At 41.5% G+C, this 22,986-nt stretch overlaps 1 protein-coding gene across 2 annotated transcripts in view; it reads left to right on the forward strand.

The window, feature by feature from the left end:
* ZFPM2 (zinc finger protein, FOG family member 2) overlaps positions 1-22,986 on the forward strand; it is a 601,965-nt gene that overhangs the window by 113,091 nt on the left and 465,888 nt on the right. For both annotated transcript variants that reach the window (XM_077271062.1, XM_077271061.1), the window contains one exon: positions 7,929-8,030. In XM_077271062.1, the coding sequence (XP_077127177.1) occupies positions 7,929-8,030 (102 nt within the window). The remainder of the gene's footprint in view (positions 1-7,928; positions 8,031-22,986) is intronic.

Genomic DNA, 22,986 nt, shown 5'->3' on the forward strand with positions numbered 1-22,986 from the left:
TTATAGGTATGTTTTTGAGTAAAATGTAAATTGTTCTGTTCATAATCATTTAGAAACAACAATACTAATGTTTTATCTCAGGAAGAGTTCAGAAATCAATATTATGTGGAATAACCTTGATTGTTAATCACAGCTTTCATGCATCTTGGCATGCTTTCCACCAGTCTTTCACACTGCTTCTGGCGCAAAAATGTAAGCAGTTCTTCTTTGTTTGATGGCTTGTGACTATCCATCATCCTCTTGATTACATTCCAGAGGTTTTCACTGGGGTTCAGGTCTGGAGATTGGGCTGCCCATGACAGGGTTTTGATGTGGTGATCTCTTAATTTTTGCCAGAGCTGTGTAGAATACCCTCCCACTATGAACTTAAGGGGTTTTTCCATCTTTGGTGAAAATTAGTTAAATGCACAAATTTGGGGCTAAAATTCCTTTTTTCAATTGGGTTTCATAAAAAAAAAAAATTGCACAGTTTGCTTTCTATAACTTCTATGTCTATTGCTGGCTGCGGAGTTAAGTAAGAATCCGTCAGTGAGCTCGCTCTGGAGAGTTTGTAAATCTTTTAATCTCTTTTCTTTCTGGGCTTCACTTAGCTAATTTACATTATGACTACAGATTAAGCGGTGAAAATTTTTTAACTGCTAAAAATTTATTTCTAGCCCCTAATACATGCATATAATAAAAACAAATTGTCCTCAAAGGTGGACAGCCCCTTAGGGGTGCACAACATATTCTAATCTGCAGGTCAATTGCGGGTCAAATTTCTCTACTAAACCTTCTTATGAGCAGCAATAAATATTTGCCCCTGCAACAGTTATTTCATTGTAGTATTGGAACATGCAGGATTTCTTCCCACTGCTAAAATAAGAGGTCCCTTCTCCCCCAATTTGTGCCCCATGTGTAGCCCCGACACCAACATGCAGATGGGGATCCTGGCTGGGTGTGTGGGTTTTGCCTATGGGGGCGCTACGCCCTTGCAGGCCACATGACTTTGGCTGGCCAGGACCGTTTGTTGAACAGTTCAGTAAGTGAGGCCATCAGTCATTAATAGTCTTTTACTTAACTTTAACTTGGTGGGAACTACTGTATGTACCATAGATAGCGGATGCATAACTTCACAAACGTTTCCTTTACAATACGGAGCATCTTCACACACGGTCTCTCTTCCTCTTCCAGGACTATTTGTTTCTGCCTCAAGTTCTTCTGTCTTCACCACAACCCAGCACAGTACTACAGTTTAGTGAGAGTTCTGTACTTCAACCCGTGGTTCTGCAGCTTTTTTCCCTTATGGCAGTTAGCTTGTCACTACTGTATTGCCTTTACTTAGCGTCTCCGATTGCTTACTCCTTGGAACTCCCCCCTGGGGCACTCTCTTCATCTCACACTCCCTGTTCCATCCTGGCCAGGGCTGTTACTTCTTTGCTTGGTGAACTCGGGGCTGTACTGCTAGCCATCCTATCCCTGGATTTGTCTCCGGTGCTGTCCTTCTTTCAATTTTCCTTCCTTTTCTTCAGATCTCGCTATCCATGCCTTGGTCTCCACTGACATCAGGAACACCCACGTCATGCGGCTCTGCTGAATATTCATGACCTATGTTTCTGTTGCACTCTGGACCCTATATGACCTCCTGACAGGAAACTGTTTCTGTCCCTGCACCTTAGCCCCTCCGATTCTGGCCTAGTCCCAATCATTAACCCTAACTGTCCCTATTGTCTGTCAAACTACAACACCATCATCAATAAAACATGTGTCACCTCTCCAATATAACTGCTTTATTTTTTATTATTTTTTACTTATTTCTGTTTTGATGACACTTCATTTGAAAATCACTAGCAAATGTTTGGATACTAAAACAAGACATCAGTTCCGCAGCCTCTGTCCCCACCCTAAAATGAAGCGTCATCAGTGATGTCTGTTTTAGAGGCTTGGTAAATCCCTATTGTACTGATCATGCATCCAGTTGTCAATTCTGAAATATGCTAGGTTCCAGCTCCCTTCTTACTGGGCAATATTCTTTTCAGCGTAAAGTGACAGTGCGCTCCATCACCTGCTCTAATTAGAAGTGACAAGCTAGCAACAGAGCGCAGTGTCAGTGCACATTATAAGAAGAGAACCTTACAATGCACTGCCCCCAAAACAGATGTTACTTTCAGGGGCAGGGCTGGCCTCTTATTTTCCTGCTCACCAGGTTCTCTCCTTACAGTAAACACTGATAGTGCTCTCTGTTGCAGGCTTGTCACTTCTAATTAGAGCCGTCGAGGAAGCGCACTGTCACTATGCATTGAGAAGACTAGTGCACAGTAAGAAGGGAGCTTACACTGAGCAAATATTGCAATTTACAACCGACATATGCTCAGTACAGCAGAGACTATCACAGCCCCTGAAATGAATGTCACTAATGATGCTTTGTTCAGAATGGGGACAGAGGCTGTGGTCACTGATGAAGTCCCAATTGAGTATCCCAGCATGCCCTGGTAATTCTCAAACAAAATGTGCTAAAAATGGAAATAGATAAAAAAAAGCAGATAGATTACAGTGAGAAGGGTAGGATTTTTTTTTAAACCATATTAGAAAAACTATTATATTATCAAAATAAATAGACATTTATTGTGAAAATCAATATTAGTTTCGGACAACCCCTTTATATACACCCCTGTTTTCACGTAAATCTTGTTTACCCTCCTCCTCGTTTTTTCCACACCCATAGAATATTGGTTTAAGCACTCAGAAGCCTTCAGAAACCTACTTTCTCTGAGGTTTTGGATGGAAATAGCAGTACCCAATAGTCCATAAGACGTCCACTTTTTTCTGGGAACATCGTGGATGTTCCGGTAGAGTTGTCAAAAATGTACAGTATATGGGGCATTCAGAAATGAATACTTACTGCACCATTAGTACTTGTCCTTTTCTCTGACATGGAAAACTACATGTGAACAAGCACACACTTGTGAATGTTTCTGCTACCAGATGCTTTGGGGACTAACAAAATAATATTGAGGGTTCTTGGCTTACAGTGGTTGTCTGGGACTTTAACATTGATGACCTATCCTTAGAGTAGGTCATCAATGTCTGAACGGCGTGACGGCAACACAGGATAGGCAAATCAATGTTAACATTCCGGATGACACTTTTAACTTTGCGCACCCCTGTTCTAAATAAAAGAGACATTTAAGTGCCCAGATTAGATAGAAGGCTGCCAAACTCACCAATTTTGTCAAGATCCATCTAGCGTGTATGGTTCCTGCCTACAGTTCCCCAACAGAAGCGGGTGGTTGGAATTCAATGGCTAGTACGTTTGTTTGGTGGGTAGAAAAACCGCTATCACTTCAGGAGAATACAGGAAAGCGCTGCCAAACCTTTCTATGGGCGAGTCAGGAGAGATAGCTGTCAGCTGGTGAGTAGTTGGCGGTCAGCTATCTATTGTGTATGGCGGCTTCACAGTTTCCCTATAATATTTGCCTATTTGTTAATAGAGAGAGACCCATCATTTTCATGTGTCTCCTTTAAATGGATCAGTGAGTAAATATCCAGAATCCGCCCTTACAACTTTCCCTTTATTGGCATTCTTCTTCTTACTTGTTATTATGTTAAGTCTATTTAGAAGGGTGAATTACAAGTTTAGCCTAAACAAACAAATGAATGTACTCGGAAGAAAAGCCAATTTGACTTTGGTTGTTACCTTGCTGTAGGAGACGTTTGTGCAAATCGCCTATAAGCTTATTGACCTGAATCTTTGACTCCTTGTTTCGCAGGATATGGCTAGAATGAGGACACTGATAGATCACTGATTACAGCTGATTGAACACCCCCGTGTTAACAGCTTGCAGACCCCACCTGCAGGCTCCACATTATCTTTCCTGCCTAGATTTGTTATTTTCCAGGTCCAATATAACCCCCTCGCCGGTGAGATGCTCCATCTTATTAATGTACAGCTTACTGCATTTAGCGGTGCCGTAGTCAGCCGCCATGAATACATAATTTATATATCAGGATACACCTTGTATATGCATAATGTATAATAGCAAAACAATCTGGAATTAGAGGACATTCATCAATAGCATTGACGGGTATGCCGTCAGCTGAAAATGGCACAAATTGCAAATTTATCAACATGAGACATAAGGGGGGTCATGAAATATTATATTTAGTGCATCTTGTTAGGTATTTTTCTCATTCTTCTTCCAGCCCATGGTTGGCTTGCTCTTACATTAAGGCCTCCTTCACACATCTGTATAAAACCGGTGCGGGAAAAAACTGTACTAATGTGTGATCAGTGTGTGATCAGTGTGTGATCAATGTGCCATCAGTGTGCGATCAGTGTGTGATCAGTGTGTGATCAGTGTGTGATCAGTGTGTGATGAATGTGTGATGAATGTGTGATCAGTGTGCCATCAGTGTGTCATCAGCGTGTCATCAGCGTGTCATCATTGTGTCATCAGTGTGTCATCAGTGTGTCATCCTTGTGTGATCAGTGTGTGATCAGTGTGTCATCAGCGTGTCATCAGTGTGTGATCAGTGTGTCATCAGTGTGTCATCAGCGTGTCATCAGCGTGTCATCATTGTGTCATCAGTGTGTGATCAGTGTGTCATCAGTGTGTCATCATTGTGTCATCAGTGTGTCATCAGTGTGTCATCAGTGTGTGATCAGTGTGTGATCAGTGTGTGATCAGTGTGTCATCAATGTGTCATCAGTGTGTGATCAGTGTGTCATCAGTGTGTCATCAGCGTGTCATCAGCGTGTCATCAGCGTGTCATCAGCGTGTCATCAGTGTGTGATCAGTGTGTCATCAGTGTGTGATCAGTGTGCCATCTGCGTTTTTCTGGTATAAATAAATAAAGAATGAAATTACAAAGCTTATCCTATACTTTGCAATATTAAACACATTCAACACACAGATTACGCACGGATGCCAGATATGCAAATTATCTCTTCTCCAGAAAATAGAAAACTGTATCCTCTGTGCTACCCAATAGAAGTAGCTGTCCTATAAGTAGGGTCTAGAAAAGAATTTTATAGTTTTAGAAAGCTCCACACCATCAGTTGCAGTTTATTAAAAAAAAACAACAAAAAAACAAACAAACCTACTTTGCTCACCCTCCCGGGGTCCAGTGCTGAGTCTCCCCTGCTGCTTCCAGCATCTATTGTTTTCTGCATTTGAACAACATTGCAGCCAGTCAGAGAGATCAGCAGCTCTCCCAGAGTTGATAGCATGAATCAATTAATGCACACACTGATTGGTTGCAGTACTGTTAACATGATGTCAGCACTGCAGACAATAACAAACACTGGCGGTGTGACATCAGCACTGCAGACAATAACGGACATTGGCGGTGTGATATCAGCACTGCAGACAATAACAAACACTGGCGGTGTGATATCAGCACTGCAGAGAATGGCAGACATTGGTGGCGTGACATTCAGCACTGCAGACAATAACGGATATTGGCGGTGTGATATCAGCACTGCAGACAATGACAGACACTAGTGGTGTGACATCAGCACTGCAGACAATACCAGACACTGACGGCATGACGTTAGCACTGGAGACAATAACAGGCACTGACAATGTGACATCAGCACTGCAAACAATAACAGACACTGGCGGCATGATGTTAGCACTGGAGACAATAATAAGCATTGGCGGCATAACGTTAGCACTGGAGACAATAGCAGACACTGGCGGCATAACGTTAGCACTGGAGACAATAGCAGACACTGGCGGCATGACATTAGCACTGGAGACAATAACAGACATTGGCGGCATAACGTTAGCACTGGAGACAATAGCAGACATTGGCGGCATGACGTTAGCACTGGAGACAATAATAAGCATTGGCGGCATGACATTAGCACTGGAGACAATAACAGACACTGGCGGCATGATGTTAGCACTGGAGACAATAATAAGCATTGGCGGCATGACATTAGCACTGGAGACAATAACAGACATTGGCGGCATGACGTTAGCACTGGAGACAATAATAAGCATTGGCGGCATGACATTAGCACTGGAGACAATAACAGACACTGGCGGCATGATGTTAGCACTGGAGACAATAATAAGCATTGGCGGCATAACGTTAGCACTGGAGACAATAGCAGACACTGGCGGCATAACGTTAGCACTGGAGACAATAACAGACACTGGCGGCATGACTTTAGCACTGGAGACAATAACAGACATTGGCGGCATAACGTTAGCACTGGAGACAATAGCAGACACTGGCGGCATGACATTAGCACTGGAGACAATAATAAGCATTGGCGGCATGACATTAGCACTGGAGACAATAACAGACACTGGCGGCATGACGTTAGCACTGGAGACAATAATAAGCATTGGCGGCATGACATTAGCACTGGAGACAATAACAGACACTGGCGGCATGACGTTAGCACTGGAGACAATAGCAGACATTGGCGATGTGACATCAGCACTGCAGACAATAACAGACACTGGCGGCATAACGTTAGCACTGGAGACAATAATAGGCATTGGCGGCATGACATTAGCACTGGAGACAATAACAGACACTGACAGCGTGACTTTAGCACTGGAGACAATAATAAGCATTGGCGGCATGACATTAGCACTGGAGACAATAACAAACACTGGCGGCATGACGTTAGCACTGGAGACAATAGCAGACATTGGCAGTGTGACATCAGCACTGCAGACAATAACAGACACTGGCGGCATAACGTTAGCACTACTGAGCTCACTGATTTTCTGCAGTGCTGCAGACAATAACGGACACTGGTAACAGTGTTGGAGACTCAGCGCTCCACAGTGGGAGAGTAAGTAAAGGACGTTTTCTTTTTTTTTTTAAACAAACTGCAGCCATAGCATACTGTAGGTGTTTTCCCAAACTGGAAAACCCCTTTAATGTTAATGGGCGAAGGTATGGACTTACTCTAAGAGCAAAACAAAAATGGATGTGTTGCTTAGTCCAAAGTTTGCAGCCACTGAACAAATTTGTGCTTGACCCTTCTTTTCTGAAGTTGTTGCAATGCCAGTAACTTGATGTCAGTCCGGGCCCCGTGGGCTTTAAAGGTTAAAGAAAATATTTAACCCCCTCCTTCCTGAACGTTCTGCTGCGTCTTTATGAACTTGAACGAAAAGTGCTCATTTCTCACCAGGCAAGCTCCATGGTACAATTACTTTCTCTGCTTTCATCTGAACTCTTAGCGCAGTAGAAATAATATCCAGGCTGCAATTCGGAATCCATTTGTTTAATACTTCTTAAAGGAAATTGCAATATAGCAGAAGAGAAGAACACATATAATAAAATCTAAGATCACAGGAAGACTGAAGGAGTGTGTACATAAAAGAAGAATTGTTTGCCAGACTTTTAAACAAAGGATTATAGTGTGCAGAAGGAATCAGATCAGAATGTAAAACACGCTCGGAGCAGTGTGACTATTATCCTCCTTACATTAGAAGCAGAACGGCCGGTGGATATTGTATTTCTTGTATAGCAATTTGCATGTTTCCATTACACTGATCTATATGCCCGTCTGTGTGTACACTGATATATATATATATATATATATATATATATATATATATATATATATATATATATATATATATATACAAGCTTGGACTGGCCCAAGGGAGAACAGGAAAATCCTCCGGTGGGCCACCACCCTCTTTTATGAGCAGTACTTGGCACAATATACTTGAATCACTATGTACAGATAAAGGCGGCATCTTATTCTTTTAACGATCTACCCCGATCATTGTTATATAAATTTGGGATTGAGGAAAATGTCCCATTTGTAAATAGTTGAAAAGCGGGGCCCTGGAGTTGGCTACTGGTGGGCTCTTGGCTCCCCATTCCGACACTCTCTCTCTCTATATATAATATCTACGCATCTGCGACTCTCTACTTTTAATAAATGAAGTCCCTGTTTATTTGACTTTCAGCCAATGAAGAGGGCGGTCATGAAACAACAGAATTGGATGGAGAGGCAACGTCAGACAAAACTTTACAAGCCGGGACAGTGGCAGATGGCTGGGATGGACCAGGTGAGCGGAAATATATTTGAATGTATTACATGCTTTTTATGTATTTTAGCACTTCGTTTATCAAGCGGCCTCATAGCTGTGACAGTAAGGAGATACTGGGAGTTATAGTTTTCGAAACGGTTGCAGACCACTGGATTAATCAGTGGTAATATGTATGTATGGGTCATATGATCCTTTATGTTCGTTGACCTGCTAATGAGGAGATCGAATTTTTACCATTTTTTTAAACTTCATTTTAGAAGATGCAGCTTTTACTCCTTGGTTTGTTTGTAACAGGACGTCATACAGATCTGGTGCCTCTGTTACGTTTGGTTGTGTTGTTTACTAATCTAGATATTTATGATAATTAATAGCCAAGTACAGTATATAACTTGGTAGTTGTAGATAAGGATGCAATTTACTGATTTCTAGCAAATGGTCCCATGAGCTCACTGATATGATAGTCCAAGTGAAAAGAAAAGAGGTGGCACTCACCAGAAAAAAAGCCAAACTCTATTGGTCCAAAAACTGTTTAAAATATCTCAGGCAGGGGGGGGCTGGAGAGTGCAAAGACGATGGCCGTTTCGCGCTCTGTTGCGCTTCTATGAGTCTTTGAAGTGAAGGGGGAGGAGGGGGATTATATACCCGAAAGGAGGGTATAGCCCACCCACCAAACCTTACTTAAAATATGACAAAATACAATGAGCACTTAGTGCATGACATAAAAGATCAAAAACAATAAGCGCCAAAAAAGCACATTAATTCCATCTGTACAGAATACAAAAAATATATACAAGCAGAAAGTCAGAGGAACACTGACATATCAATGTGATCATTGAAACCTGTGGGACCCAGCGCTTGGGAGCGCATTATCCATTTAGCCTCCCTTTGTAAGAGGTCTGTGAATTTTGCCACCTTTTGGGGGTAACACCACCTTTTCCAAACCTGCGAAAGTAATAACATGCGGATTACCATCATCTGCTTCCCCAATGTGTTTTATCAACCTGGGTACACCTTTGCCCGTAAGTATGGAGTTACAATGTTCCCTGAATCTCACAAATAATGGGCGTATTGTTTTGCCAATGTAGAAAAATCTACAGGGACAAAATAAAGAATATACAACATAATTGGTTTTGAACAATATGAAATCACGCATATGTTGACTTATTGTACCAACTGACAGGGAGTTGCCGGCAACATGTTGTGAACATAAAAAACATTGACCGCACTTGAAGTTGACTATGGGCTTTCCAGCTTCCAACGAATGAATTTTTATTTTTGTTCTGCAAACGGTTCCGCATCAAAACATCTCTTAAACACTTAGATATCCTGCAAGTGATTATTGGACCCCTAGCCACAACATCACTGAGATCACCTTCATGTTCCAAGACATGCCAATTTTTTCTGATTGAGGACCTGTTGAAACTGTCCATAGGGCCATAGTCAAAGCAAAAATCAAATTTTATTTCATCCTTTTTCTTGATCTTTAGAACCACTCACTCCTGTTTGGCCTTGATCAAAGCTTTATCCAGGAGGCGTGGGGGATAGCCCCGTTCGCTGAATCTATCATATATCTCCCTGGATTGCCTCTCAAAGCCCTCTAATGAACTATTACACCTTTTTACTTGCAAAAATTGACTAAAAGGGATAGACTCTAAGAGTCATCAGGTCCTCAATCAGAAAAAATTGGCATGTCTTGGAACATGACGGTTATCTCAGTGACCTTGTGGCTAGGGGTCCTATAATCATTTGCAAGAGATCTAAGTGTTTAAGAGATGTTTTGGTGCGGAACCATTTGCAGAACAAAAATAAAAAAATGAATTGGTTGGAAGCTGGAAAGCCCATAGGCAACTTCAAGTGCAGTCAATGTTCTTTTTGTTCGCCACATGTGGTCGGCAACTCCCTGTCAGTTGGTATAATAAGTCATCATATGCGTGATTTCATATTGTGCAATACCAATTATGTTGTATGTTCTTTATTTTGTTTCTGTAGATTTTTCTACATCTGCAAAACAATACGCCCATTATTTGTGCAATTCAGGGAACATTGTAATGCCATACTTACGGGCAATGGTGTACCCAGGTTGATAAAACACATTAGGGAAGCTCATGATGGTAATCCGCATGTTATTACTTTCGCAGGTTTGGAAAAGGTGGTGTTACCCCCACAAGGGGGCGATCTTCACAGACATCTCCTACAAAGGAAGGCTAAATGGATAATGCGCTCCCAAGCGCTGGGTCCCATAGGTTAAAATGATCACATTGATATGTCAGTGTTCCCCTGATTTTCTGCTTGTATATATTTTTTGTAATCTGTATAGATGGATTTAATGTGTTTTTTTGGTGCTTATTGTTTATTATCTTTTATGTCATGGACTAAGTGTTCATTGCATTTTGTCGTATTTTAAGTGAGGTTTGGTGGGTGGGCTATACCCTCCTTTCGAGTATATAATCCCCCTCCTCCCCCTTCCCTTCAAAGACCCATAGAAGCGCAAAACGGCCGTCGCCTTTGCACTCCCAAGCTCGCCACCTGCCTGAGATGTTTTAAACAGTTTTTGGGCCAATAAAGTTTGGATTTTATTCCGGTGAGTGCCACGTCTTTTCTTTTCACTTGCATTTTGCTCTTGTGTGCACCTAAAGGAAAAAGATTTATGCCTGCGGTAATTTTGTTCAGCTGATGGTGTTGGCTCCGTGGATTGCCGGTGGTGCTCGGCTTCCTCTACTATTGTGACTGATACGATAGTGTTGTATTTCCGGTGCACTTACATGTGCCGATAATTGGCCTGTCTAAACAGGCTGCCAATCATCCTATGAGTGAGCAAAAAATTTTTTTCCTGATATTATATTATTTTTAAGGTTGCTTAGAAATAATTGTTCTCGGCAGCACATCATCCCGAGTAAAAAAGATATGCGCTATCGACAGAGTTGGGAGAATTCGATTCTCAGGATTTCGGTCCATCGGCCAGGTCAGTATACTGTGACCGTTGGACCGTGTCTTCTAAATTCTGGAAATCCCGGTTCTCCTTTTGATTAGCAAACATCATCATTGTGGCATGGCACACACACAATATCGCGTCAGCCCAATCAAAAGCCGGGAATGCCAGGAGATAATCAGAGATTTGCAGGCTTCAGTGGTCATTGTCTACTGATCTGGCCCATGACCTGAAGTCCTGCAAATTCATTCTCCATCTCTAGCTGCTGAGAACTGTTTTTCTGTGCGCGCAGAACGATTGTGAAAACGATCATTCTGCGTGTAGGTAAGTGCCTTCAGGCTATTAAATAATCAGTTTGCATTCAGCTGATTAGCAGTCTTGATCCGTATAGTGAAAATTCACCTGTATTTCCCGTCCTCTCCTCTTTCCCTTTTATGGTGAGTTGAAAAGACCGATCTGCAGAAATGACTTCAATGGGATTTATTTAGAATTATACATTGATGTGGAGGTATTTTGTAGAGATGTCCATTTTGGGCAATCTCTTTTTGGGGGAAGGGTTCCATGATGATTAGATATCAATATTGTATCAACAAGTGTTCAGTTTCCTTGCAGCACCACCAGTGTAGAAATATAGCATTACACAATTCAATGAGCTCCCTACGTAGAGTGCCGACATGCTGAGTCCTCCAGCACAAGAGATATTCTTTATAGCTGGTCATCACCCTTATTTCTCTAATAGATGAGGGTCTTGGATAGCATGACACCCCCTCTACTAATTTTTATTTTTAAATATTTTTCTTTTACAATATACCACCATACATGGAGATATTTAATGAAAAGAGAAAAATGAGCTAGTGCCACTCTTGTATATGGACGTTGGCTGGTGTTACACTCTAATACAGACACTTGAAAGGATTTGAGTTGCAATACCAGACATGGACCGGAGTGGACTATTACTGGACCAAAGCTGCCGTGTTTTCTGAATTTCATATAATCATTTTATGCTTTCTTGCTTAGTTGACAGACTAAGACTAAAGCTGGCCATACACATTAGATAACGATTGTTCAGCTGACAGGTATCTCTCCTGACTTCAGTGACCTTACGTTTGGAGCGCCCCCACACCGCCGCAGGGCCGAGGGGTACCCGGAGCCGGGCCTCTGGGATCTCAGTCCTGGGGTTGTCACGGTGGCTAGACCCGGTCCGTGGCCCTGTCTGTCAGTGGGGGACGTCCGGTGAAATAAGTGGTGGTGTAACGGTGCAGGTCGCGATAAATAATGAAGACACCAGGTTGCAGTCTCTTTACCTCTTTACTGAAGGTTTTGGAGACCTCAGTCCAGAGCGCTGTTAACTGGGTTGTCAGAGACCGGCCGGTCCAAAGGCACATCAGGGGTTCTCTTTACAGGTGGGAATCAGTGTCTACCTTCTAGCGCTGTGTGTTGTAGTTCTTCCCTGCTGAGCTCCCGGGATAGTCCTCACAACTGTTTCTGTCTGTCTCTACTGTTCGTTCTCTCCGTCCTCCAGGTGATATGGTAGGACGCACCCGTATGACGGGGTAGGCCTGGAGTTCTTCCGGGACCCTAGAGTCGCCCCTCTCCCACAGCTGCCTCCGTTGTCTGCTTAGGTGTTAAGTGAGACAGCCAACCTGTAATTAGCTGTCCGGCCGTGGTTTGCAGTGTACTTAAAGTCTCTTACTTGCTCGGCGTTCCGGCCACCGATTGTTTGCGCCTCAGAAGGATGTTGCCTCGGTCTAACAGCATGACTCCTTCTGGTCCCAATTCCTCTTTACTGTATTCCCTTTGTGCACTGGTTAGTTCTGCTCTGAGGAGTCTGCCAGGATCCCACCCCTGACAGGTCCCCTCACTAGCTCTTCCCAGCTACTTCTCCTGTCTTCCTGTCCAACCCCCAGTTTTACCATAGTGTGAGGAGTGGCCTACTAGATAGGACCACCCCCCTGGTGGCCGGAGTGTGAAGTGTAGTGAGGTGTTACCTGGTCAGAGAAACTCCTTTAGTGCAATCAGACGTACCATAGCTCCCCATAGTGGCGGAGCCACAGTACTGCAACAACCATGACTCTGGGGTGCTGCACATACACCTGAACGTTTCGCCGATCTTCCCAAAATGGATAGTATCGACAACTTATATAGAAAAATCGGTCTGATATTGGACCATAATGCATGGACTGGCCGCCATTCTCAGAATCAAGCATGATAGCTTCATTTATTTCTATGAAGCTGTCACGCTTGGGTGAGGAGACCGCGACCACCCAATATTGGACCAAATTGTATGGACATCGGAATGCTCCTTGACTTTATCTAGTGTCAAAGATCTCTCTTTGTGCCAGTGTGTGAGTATTTCCAATCAGGCAGTGAAATACCTGTATAAGTAGATTTTACGGTAACCATGATGATACATCTATAATCCTTCTTTAAATACATACCATCTGATGGAGTAAGTCATTATTTATTTTTAATTCCTTTAGGAACTTGCTATATGGCTGTTTTAATTAGCAGAGAGTTTTTTTTTCAATATTAATGAGTTTCTCCTTTCCAACTTAGTGGGCGATAAAAGCTGTGCTTCCCATACTGCTCACTTGCTTTCTTAATGAATCTGGAAAATCATGATTTTGTGCTACATTTCCAAATAAGCGAAAACTGTAAAGCATGAAACATCCCGAGCGTACCCAAGATCTTGAGGGATATGTTACAATCAGAGGTTTACAAAGTTGCTGCTAGTTCTCCTTTCCATGCATGGTCCTATAGGCACAATGGTCTTTATAGACACTGAGATAATAATAGCTTCTGATAAAAATTGAAATTTTGGATATTTTAAGCCATCTCAAAACTCTTTTTTTTTTCTTTCCTTGTTGTATTTGTCTTTGTTTAAGTTTTTTTCTTCCAGTTGTCCATTTTCCTTCCATATTAGTTCCATGTTAATAGTGTTCACCATATGGTGTATTGGCAAAATGGCAATGTTGACGGGCATGACCGAGGGTGAATTGGCATAATTTGGCAGTTTAACTCAGTACGAGGTGACAGTGAACTGAAAAGTAAGAAATGCCGGTTGATTAAAACCAATGTCTAAGTTCAACAGATGGATAGGACAAGACGAATGGAAGGAGCACATGCACGACCACAATGCATGATTTAATCCAATGGGCAGCATGGTGGCTCAGTGGTTAGTATTGTTACTTTGCAGTGTGGAGGTCCTGGGTTCAAAACCCACCAAGACAACATCTGCAAAGAGTTTGTATGTTCTCCTCGTGGTTTAGTGGGTTTCCTCCGGGTTCTCCAGTTTCCTCCCACACTCTAAAAACATACTGATAGGGAATGTAGATTATGAGCCCCGATGGGGGACAGTGATGGTAATGTCTGAAAAGTATTGTGGAATTAATGGTGCTGTAGAAGCAATGCAAAATAAATAAATACATAAAAGACCTTTCCCGCTTGATCCCAACTGTCGATCCACTGGACCAAACATTTAGAAAAGAACTTTACCCATGGACATAATAATTTATGTTATTTTCTTCTATAAAAGCATCTAAACAGTTTTTTTTTTTTAAACCCATCGATTGTTCATGCTGTGACCAGCTCCTGAGGTAGACTATTCCACAGATTACCGGTAATAGCTTTTATGATAAAAAAAAGCCTTGTATCCTCTGGAGATTAAATCTTTTTTCTCCAGGTGGATGGGGTGTCCCCTTGGATTTTGAAATAGCTTATGACTATCCTTTTTGTATGGGCTATCTTCTCAAGAACTTACATGTAATTTTTTAGTCTTTCCTCATAGCCAAGATCTTTCATGCTACATCTCAGTTTTACGGCTCCTCTTTGTAGCTTTTCTAAATCCAGGGTATTCTTCCTATGAACTGCTACTGGTAACTACGACTAAACTGCATATTTCATGCTTTTGTAAAGTGGTAGTATCATGTTCCTGTCCTTCAAGTCCATGCCACTTTTAATCGTTGACAATATCCTTCTAGCTTTAGAAGCTGCTGATTGACATTGTGCTAATATGTTGTCTGTGACCTACAAGCACATCCAGATCCTTCTCTACAAGTGACTCTCCAAGTTTTACTCCCCCTAGCCCGAATAGTAGTTGTGCCTAGGTGTATAACTTTACAGTTCTCCACATTGAATGTGGAATTATTTTTTCCACCAGATGGACACAATGGACTTTACAGTATATGTCACAGTGGTCTGCAATCTGTGGCTTTCCTATGCTGGGAGTTGTAGTTTCATGACAGCATTAGGTGGGGATGAGATGTTGTCAGTTTGACCTCAATCAGCAGCATCTCCACCTCCTTGTCAAAATGTGACAAAGGGTTTGCTCACATCAGTGTATCCTGAAAAGTTGGACGAGTGTCATGCAAGTTTCCTAAGTATGCCGCTCCGTATGTCATGCGAGTACAATGGGAGTGTGCAGTTTATTTCTCGCCTAGCATCCGTATGCAATGTATTCTAGACATCATCTTTTATATACTGTAGTTCTCTATCTAACTTAAAACTAGTTTACAAAATGCATAAAGCAATATTATATAAAGATATACATAGATGATAGAAATATACTAAATATATAATACATAGATGATAGATATATGTATAGATAGATACATAGATAAATAGATAGATAGATAGATAGATAGATAGATAAATATATTAAATTTGCACCCTCTAGTGCCTTTCATGTGGCATTAAAAGGTGTTTAGCCTGGTTTAACCTACTAAATAAGTAAATAATTAAACAAAAATGATGTGTTTTTCATCACCAGTCAAGGTAAAGCAGACAGCTTTGGGCTTTTATTATCAGGCTGGAAGTTCCTTGGGAATTGGGCCTTTCCTAGTCTAAAAATATCAGTCCGCAGGTACCCCAAAAGTGGCGCATCTCATGAGAAATACTGATTATGGTGCTTTGCATTTACTCTTCGTGTTTGCTCTGGTGCATTGGAAATTGGGATAATGGAATTTGGGGTTGATGTCAGCTGGGATATGTAAAAAGCACAGCTGGCATTAAACCCATGTGTTAGTAATGGAGAGGTGTCTGTCTATCAGACCCCTCCATTACTAACCCAGTAATCAAAAATAACAAAATGCACACAAAAAAATACTTTATTTGAAAAAACACTCTCCAATACTATCACTGGTTCATCAATTTATAAAAAAAAAAAAAAAAAAAAAAAAGCCATGCAGGTCTACCGTAGTCCAGGGAATCTGATGTAGTCCACAGATGGAAAACTGAAAAAGAGAGAAAAGAAAAACAAGACTCTGTCATTTATTCACCCAATTCATTAGGAAAAATGTTCCCACGCAGATCCCCGAATCCGGCCCCAGTGGCTGTCAATAAGTGACATGTTACAATAAGCCCTATCAAACCTTGCATTAATGTATATCCTTGGGATAGGTCTTTGGTGTCTGATCGGTGAGGGCGCGACACCTGGCACCCCTGCCCATCAGCTGTTCCCGGTGTTTGCGGCGTCCGGAACTGCTCAGTTTTTATTTTCTGTGTGACACACGGATGATGATCTGAACAGCGGTATGTTGGTTTTTTTTTAATGTACAAGAAAAAACAGACGTCTGAAGGAATCCTAAGTCCGGGTTCAGGCGAGCGCATGCAAAATTGTCCATTTTTCATCCAACTTACATTTACAAATGGTAGTTTTCAGTGTCATAATGGCATCCGTATGTCCATTTTGTACATCCATATGGTGTGTAGTTGTTGCATGGACAATTTAATAAATATTACAGCAAAAATACAGTTTTTCCTCTCTTAATAATTATAATGGTTGTGTAAGAAAAACACATGACATGTGGATGGTGACCTATACGTGACCCGTTTTTTACGCACCCATTGACTTATGCATGACGGACGAGTCTGATCGGAGTGGTGCATGCTGTGATTTTCTATGCACAAACCATCAGTCCGCGGGTAAAAACCCACAGACATGACGCATTTGTTTAGTCCGCTCGTCTGAACGATCCCTTACACTCACAAAAACGCAAAAATGTTACACAAAAAATTGCTAATAGTATCCGTGAAACCTAAGACGGATGCTGGGATGCTGAGATTAGCAGTCCTGCTTCCCATTTCTTTTTTTTCTTCTGATTGCAAAAAATGTGCAAGATAGAAAATCTACAGAAATGCCATTTGATGTAAATTTAAAAAAAAAAAGAAAGAAAAAAAAAAGCCCCCCTGAAACACAGCGAACAGTAGAGATAGTTTGACAGTAAGAGGAATATTGTGAAGATGGAGAAGAAATCATAGAAAGACTGTGTGTTACCCTGACAGTGAATCAGTATTATCTCTGCTATCAGATAATGCAGTTATCATTAATTTTCACATTTGCATTTCAATCTTTAGAAGGAAATGACTCTTGCTGGATGAAGATAAGAGCTCTGTACCACTATAATGAACCATCATTTCATCACTGCGCTTTGTATCCCTATGAAAATGAGGCTGGGGAGGGTGGTCATAGAAAACATTATAACAAAGTGTCAAAAATTACTACAGACTTCCAAGCCCTTTATAAAACAAGAGGCAGCCTAAATAAATCTTCTGTTGTGAAGTGGATATCAGATTATTAGAATAAAGCTGCCATCTCTGTCGGGAAGAGAAAACAGAGAGGGAGGAAAAGCTTTGAGCTCCGGTCTTCCTCTAACCATGACCACTATTTCAAGGACCTGGAACGCAGCAGGTTAAAGGAATAAAACCTCCCGTATGGGCCAGAAGCAAAGGAGGGAAATTAATTCTCTTAAAGAAATGTTCTATTTTTCCTTTTTACACCTGATTTAGACCCCATTCACGTAATCTGCACATTACTGAGATCCTTGTACATATTGATTTATAGAATTAATATACAATATTATATTTATATATAGTATATACCAGAGATCACAGAATCAATTCACAGGACTCTGGATCAGCTTACAGATTATCATTCTATGACTAATGGATGGGATAGATAGATAGATAGATAGATAGATAGATAGATAGATAGATAGATAGATAGATAGATAGATAGATAGATAGATAGATAATAGATAGATAGATAGATATGAAATATATCGATATGAGATAGATAGACAAATAGTGATAGATAGATTGATAGATATGAGATATATGTCACAGGTTTACCATGACAAAGAGGAGCCAGAGGACAGCAGCATCTGATTTCTCCTACTCCTGCACTCTGTAGAAGCATCTCACCTTCATATTAAGTGGTGTAAAATTATTTTAGCAGTGCAGGGGTTAATCTGCTCAGTTGAGCGCTCCTGGAAGCTTTCCTGTGTTAAGGTTCTCAGCTGTTCACTGTTAGCCACTCCCATCTCATATATAATCTGAGTCCTGGCTAGCACTCATTGTCAGAGTAGCTTTTGCTGCTTGGTTGGAGGTTGTTAGTGATTGTTATTGGAGAAGGTGTTTTGTGAATTTATCTGTGACTGTAGCTAGGTTTTGAGTCTTTAATAATTCCCTTTCTTCAACTTTGGTTTAACCCCATCCTTCACTCCCCACTATTTACCTCTGTTGTTTATGTGTGTATATTTGTATGTTTGGTATTTTCCTTTATCCCTGTTTGTATTACCTTGTTTGTCTGGTTGGTGTATTGTGATGCACTACTGCTCCCCTCTTCCTGAGGGCAAATTCAGGAGCTACAGCAAGGTACATGGCCTTGGCATCTTCACAATCAGAAGTTATTCAGGGAACTGGGCAAGCTAGGGCGCCTCTAGCGTTAGGGACAGGGAAGGAGCCCCTGGTCCTGGGATTCCCAACAACAGAGCTATGACATTATATCAAAAGGAGCCGTAGAAGTGCAATTGCGAGAAACGGCCGTCGTCCTCACACTCCGTTCTCCATTTCCCTGCTGCACATGTTTTAAAGATTTGCAATAAACTTTGGATTTTACAGACCGGTGAGTGCCACCCTTCCTTTCTTTGTTTGGACTGTCAGTACTGTTTTTTTCTGGGTTGGCACCCTAGAGTCCAGGTACATATGCCTGCAGCGTTTTTCTTATGGCCTTCAAGTTTGGACATTGCGCTACAGGTGTCACAGCAGTGCTGATCGCTTTGCGTTTGTGTGGTTTGAGATAGATAGATAGATAGATAGATAAAGAGAGAGCTAGATAATAGATAGATAGTAGTGATGAGAGAGTATTCTCATTACTCGAGATTTCCTGAGCATGCTTGGGTGGTCTCTGAATATTTCGGCGTGCTCGGAGATTTAGTTTAAGTCGACGCAGCTGCATGATTTGCGGCTGCTAGACAACTTGAATACATGTGGGGATTGCAAGCAGGCAATCCCCACATGTATCTAGACAGCAAATCATGCAGATGCGTCGACATAAACTAAATCTCCGGGTACGCCAAAATACTCGGAGACCACCCGAGCATGCTCAGGAAATCTCGAGTAATGAGAATACTCTCTCATCACTAATAGATAGATATTAGATAGATAAATAGATTGAGAGATCCTATTATTTCACTATCATTGGAGGGGAAAAGACATGAAATTTATCACAATATCTTCCATATTTGTCCTGCAACATATATACTATTTAAAAATAATTACTGATTTGTTAGCTAATACTGCGGTATAATAAATGTTCCATGTATAGTATTTCTATAGTATATGACATAAAGTGTTCGTATTGATACCCTGGTGTCAACTTTCGTTCCACTTGCTCGCCTGCATTCTGGATTTTTGCTAATTTTCCCCCAAGAGATAGACAGTGTTGAAATTTAGAATAGAAAAAGAAGGAGCAGCAACCATTCCAGGTGAAAAAATATCAGAAGTCTTTATTCCGCCATAGTAAGATTACAACGTTTCGGCCATAGTGGCCTTTATCAAGTATAAAGGCCACTATGGCCGAAACGTTGTAATCTTACTATGGCGGAATAAAGACTTCTGATATTTTTTCACCTGGAATGGTTGCTGCTCCTTCTTTTTCTATTGTGAGTATTGGTCCTATTGGATCCCTGGACTTTGGAGCCTGCAGCCTTCAGCTGTGTGCTGTTGGTTATCTTTGGTTGAAGTGTTGAAATTTAGGTCTTACATTTGGCTAGGAACATCACCCCGAGATACACCGAAAAGCCGCAAATATTCCATAGGGAAATCTTTCTTCTTTTATGAACGATATAATAAGAGAGGTGTTAGTCACATAGAGAGAACATGGTTACAGGTTTTAATGGCAAGTACAACCTTATATTCTTATTGAAATATGGCATCTATCTATCTATCTATCTATCTATCTATCTATCTATCTATCTATCTGATATCTATCTATTATTTATCTATCTATTATCTATCTAATATCTATTTATTATTTATATATCATCTATCTATCTATTATCTATCTATAATCTATCTATCTATCTGTCTATCTATCTATAATCTGTCGTCACCCCTCTGTATCAGTCTGTAATTGTTAGTTTGTTTACTGTAAATGATATCTACAACTTTGTATGTAACCCTTCTCATGTACAGCACCATGGAATCAATGGTGCTATTTAAATAAACAATAATCTATCTAGAGGAAGAAAATTAGAGCAGCACAAAAATTGGAGGCAGCACACCGTTTGTAGTGAAAAGGAGCTATTTAATCAGCCCAGAAGGCGACGTTTCGGTCCCAACAGGAACCTTTCTCAATCTACCTATCTATCTATCTATCTATCTATCTATCTATCTATCTATCTATAATCTATCTATCTATTTATCTATCTATTATCTGTGTCCATGTTTAACATAGCAAAGTACAGTATGGGAGAAGCTTTGTAATTTCTTTCTTTCTTTATACATCGGTGAAAAACACTGATAGTAAAAACAGACATAAGAACCAAACACTGATGGAAAACACTGATGACAAACTGATCCAAAATCCTAGTGATATACTGATGACAAACTGATGACAAACTGATGACACAGGAATCATACACTGAGGACACACATGACACACTGAAGACACATGGATGACACACTGAAGACACATCAATGACACACGGATGACACCTTGGTGATACATTCATGACACACTGATAACACAAGGATGACACACTGATGAGACATGGATGACTCACTGATGACACACTAATGGTTCACTAATGACTCACTGATGACACATTGAAGACACAATGATGACACACGGATGACACACACTGATGACACACGGATGACACACTGACACATGGATGACACATTGATGACACATTGATGATGCACGGAGGACACACTGATGACACATGTATGACACACTGAGGACACATGGATGACACACTGAGGACACATTGATCCAAAACACTAATGACACCAGTACCATTTTTTTCACACGTCCTGATATTTCCAGTACCAGAAAAAATTGTAGAGAGATATCTGTGTCCGTGTATCTGTGTGTATAATATGTCCGGCACATGTATGGTAACCGTGTGCCGCATTAGTACCACCCGGATGGCCACCGGGGAAGAAGAGCTACAGTAAGCACTGTTCCCCGGCGACTGGTGCTGAAGATGGCTCTCATCATTCTCCTCTGCTCTGCCAGTGATCTGGGCGAGCAGAGGAGAATGATGAGAGTTAGCTTAAAGTCCGAATGATGACAGCAGGTGGGGGCTTTTGGGACTCTTACCCCCATCATCTGACACCTGCTTCCGCTAATAACAGTGACAGCAGGAGCAGATGATTGGGGTATTATACCTCAGCCGCTGCCTGCGATCTAACGAAATAAGTGAATGAAAAACCCGACATGGGTTCCCCCCTATTTTCTTGAACTAACCAGGCCAAACTCACAGCTGGGGCTGTAACCTTCAGCTGTCAGCTTCTGAATGGTTGACTATCGAGAATAGAGGGGTCCCCAATCTGTTTTTTTAAATTATTTAAATAATTAAAAAAACAGCGTTGGCTCCCCCCCATTTTTGACAACCAGCCTTGCTACAGCTCACAGCTGGGGGCTGGTATTCTCAGGCTAGTAAGGGGCCAATGATATAGCCCCCCAGCCTAAAAACAGCAGTCCGCAGCTGCCCAGAAAAGGCGCATCTATTAGATGCACCAATTCTGGTGCTTTGCCCCGCTCTTCCCACTTGCCCTGTAGCGGTGGCAAGTGGGGTTAATATTTGTAGGGGTTGATGTCACCTTAGTATTGTCAGGTGACATCAAGCCCACGGCTTAGTAAAGGAGAGGTGTCTATAAGACACCTCTCCATTACTAATCCTATAGTTATATGTTAAATAAAGACACAGCCAGAATAAAGTCCTTTATTAGAAAAAATTGCACAAACTCCTTTATTAATCTCAATTAAACCATACTTAATGCAATGGCTAATTCTTGCAAAGCCCTCCATCATCCTGTAATAAAAGTAAAATAAAAAAACAACAATATACCATACTTGTCCGTTGTTGTGTCCCACGCTGTAATCCTTGTCTGGGGGCTAAATAGTTTTCAACCTGGATGGTGCCAAGATGCGACCGTCCTGGCTGAAAACTACTGGTGAATGAGCTGCTGAGAGCGCAGCATCATTCACCAGCGGTGACATCATTGAGGCCGGGCTTAACTGCGGTGACCTCTGGACTGTGGGAAAAAGCTGGTGATGATGTCACCGCTAGTGAATGATGTTGCACTCTCAGCAGGCTCATTCACCAGTGGTTTTCAGTGGTAAGAGTCCCAAAAGCCCCCACCTGCTGTCATCGTTAATACTTTAATATAACTCTCATCATGCTCCTCTGCTTGCGCTTATTGCCGACATAGCAGGGGAGAATGATGAGCGCCATCTTCAGCACCAGCCACCAGGGAACAGCGCTTACTGTAACGCTTAATAATGATGGTGCACATGGACGGCATCCGTGTGCGGTACATGTTTACATGGACCCATTGACTTGAATGGGTCCATGTGATCCGTGCAGCTGCACAAAAACGGACATGTCGATGTGTGGGTCAATCGGACACAGGGTCCATGAAAAAACACAGATATGTGCACAGACCCATTCATTTGAATGGGTCTATGTGTGTCAGTGTTTCCGGTACGTGTGAAAACTGTCACCACACTTACTGGAGACACTGACGTGTGAAAGA

Source organism: Ranitomeya variabilis, chromosome 6 (genome assembly GCF_051348905.1).
Source record: "Ranitomeya variabilis isolate aRanVar5 chromosome 6, aRanVar5.hap1, whole genome shotgun sequence".
Lineage (NCBI taxonomy): Eukaryota > Metazoa > Chordata > Amphibia > Anura > Dendrobatidae > Ranitomeya > Ranitomeya variabilis.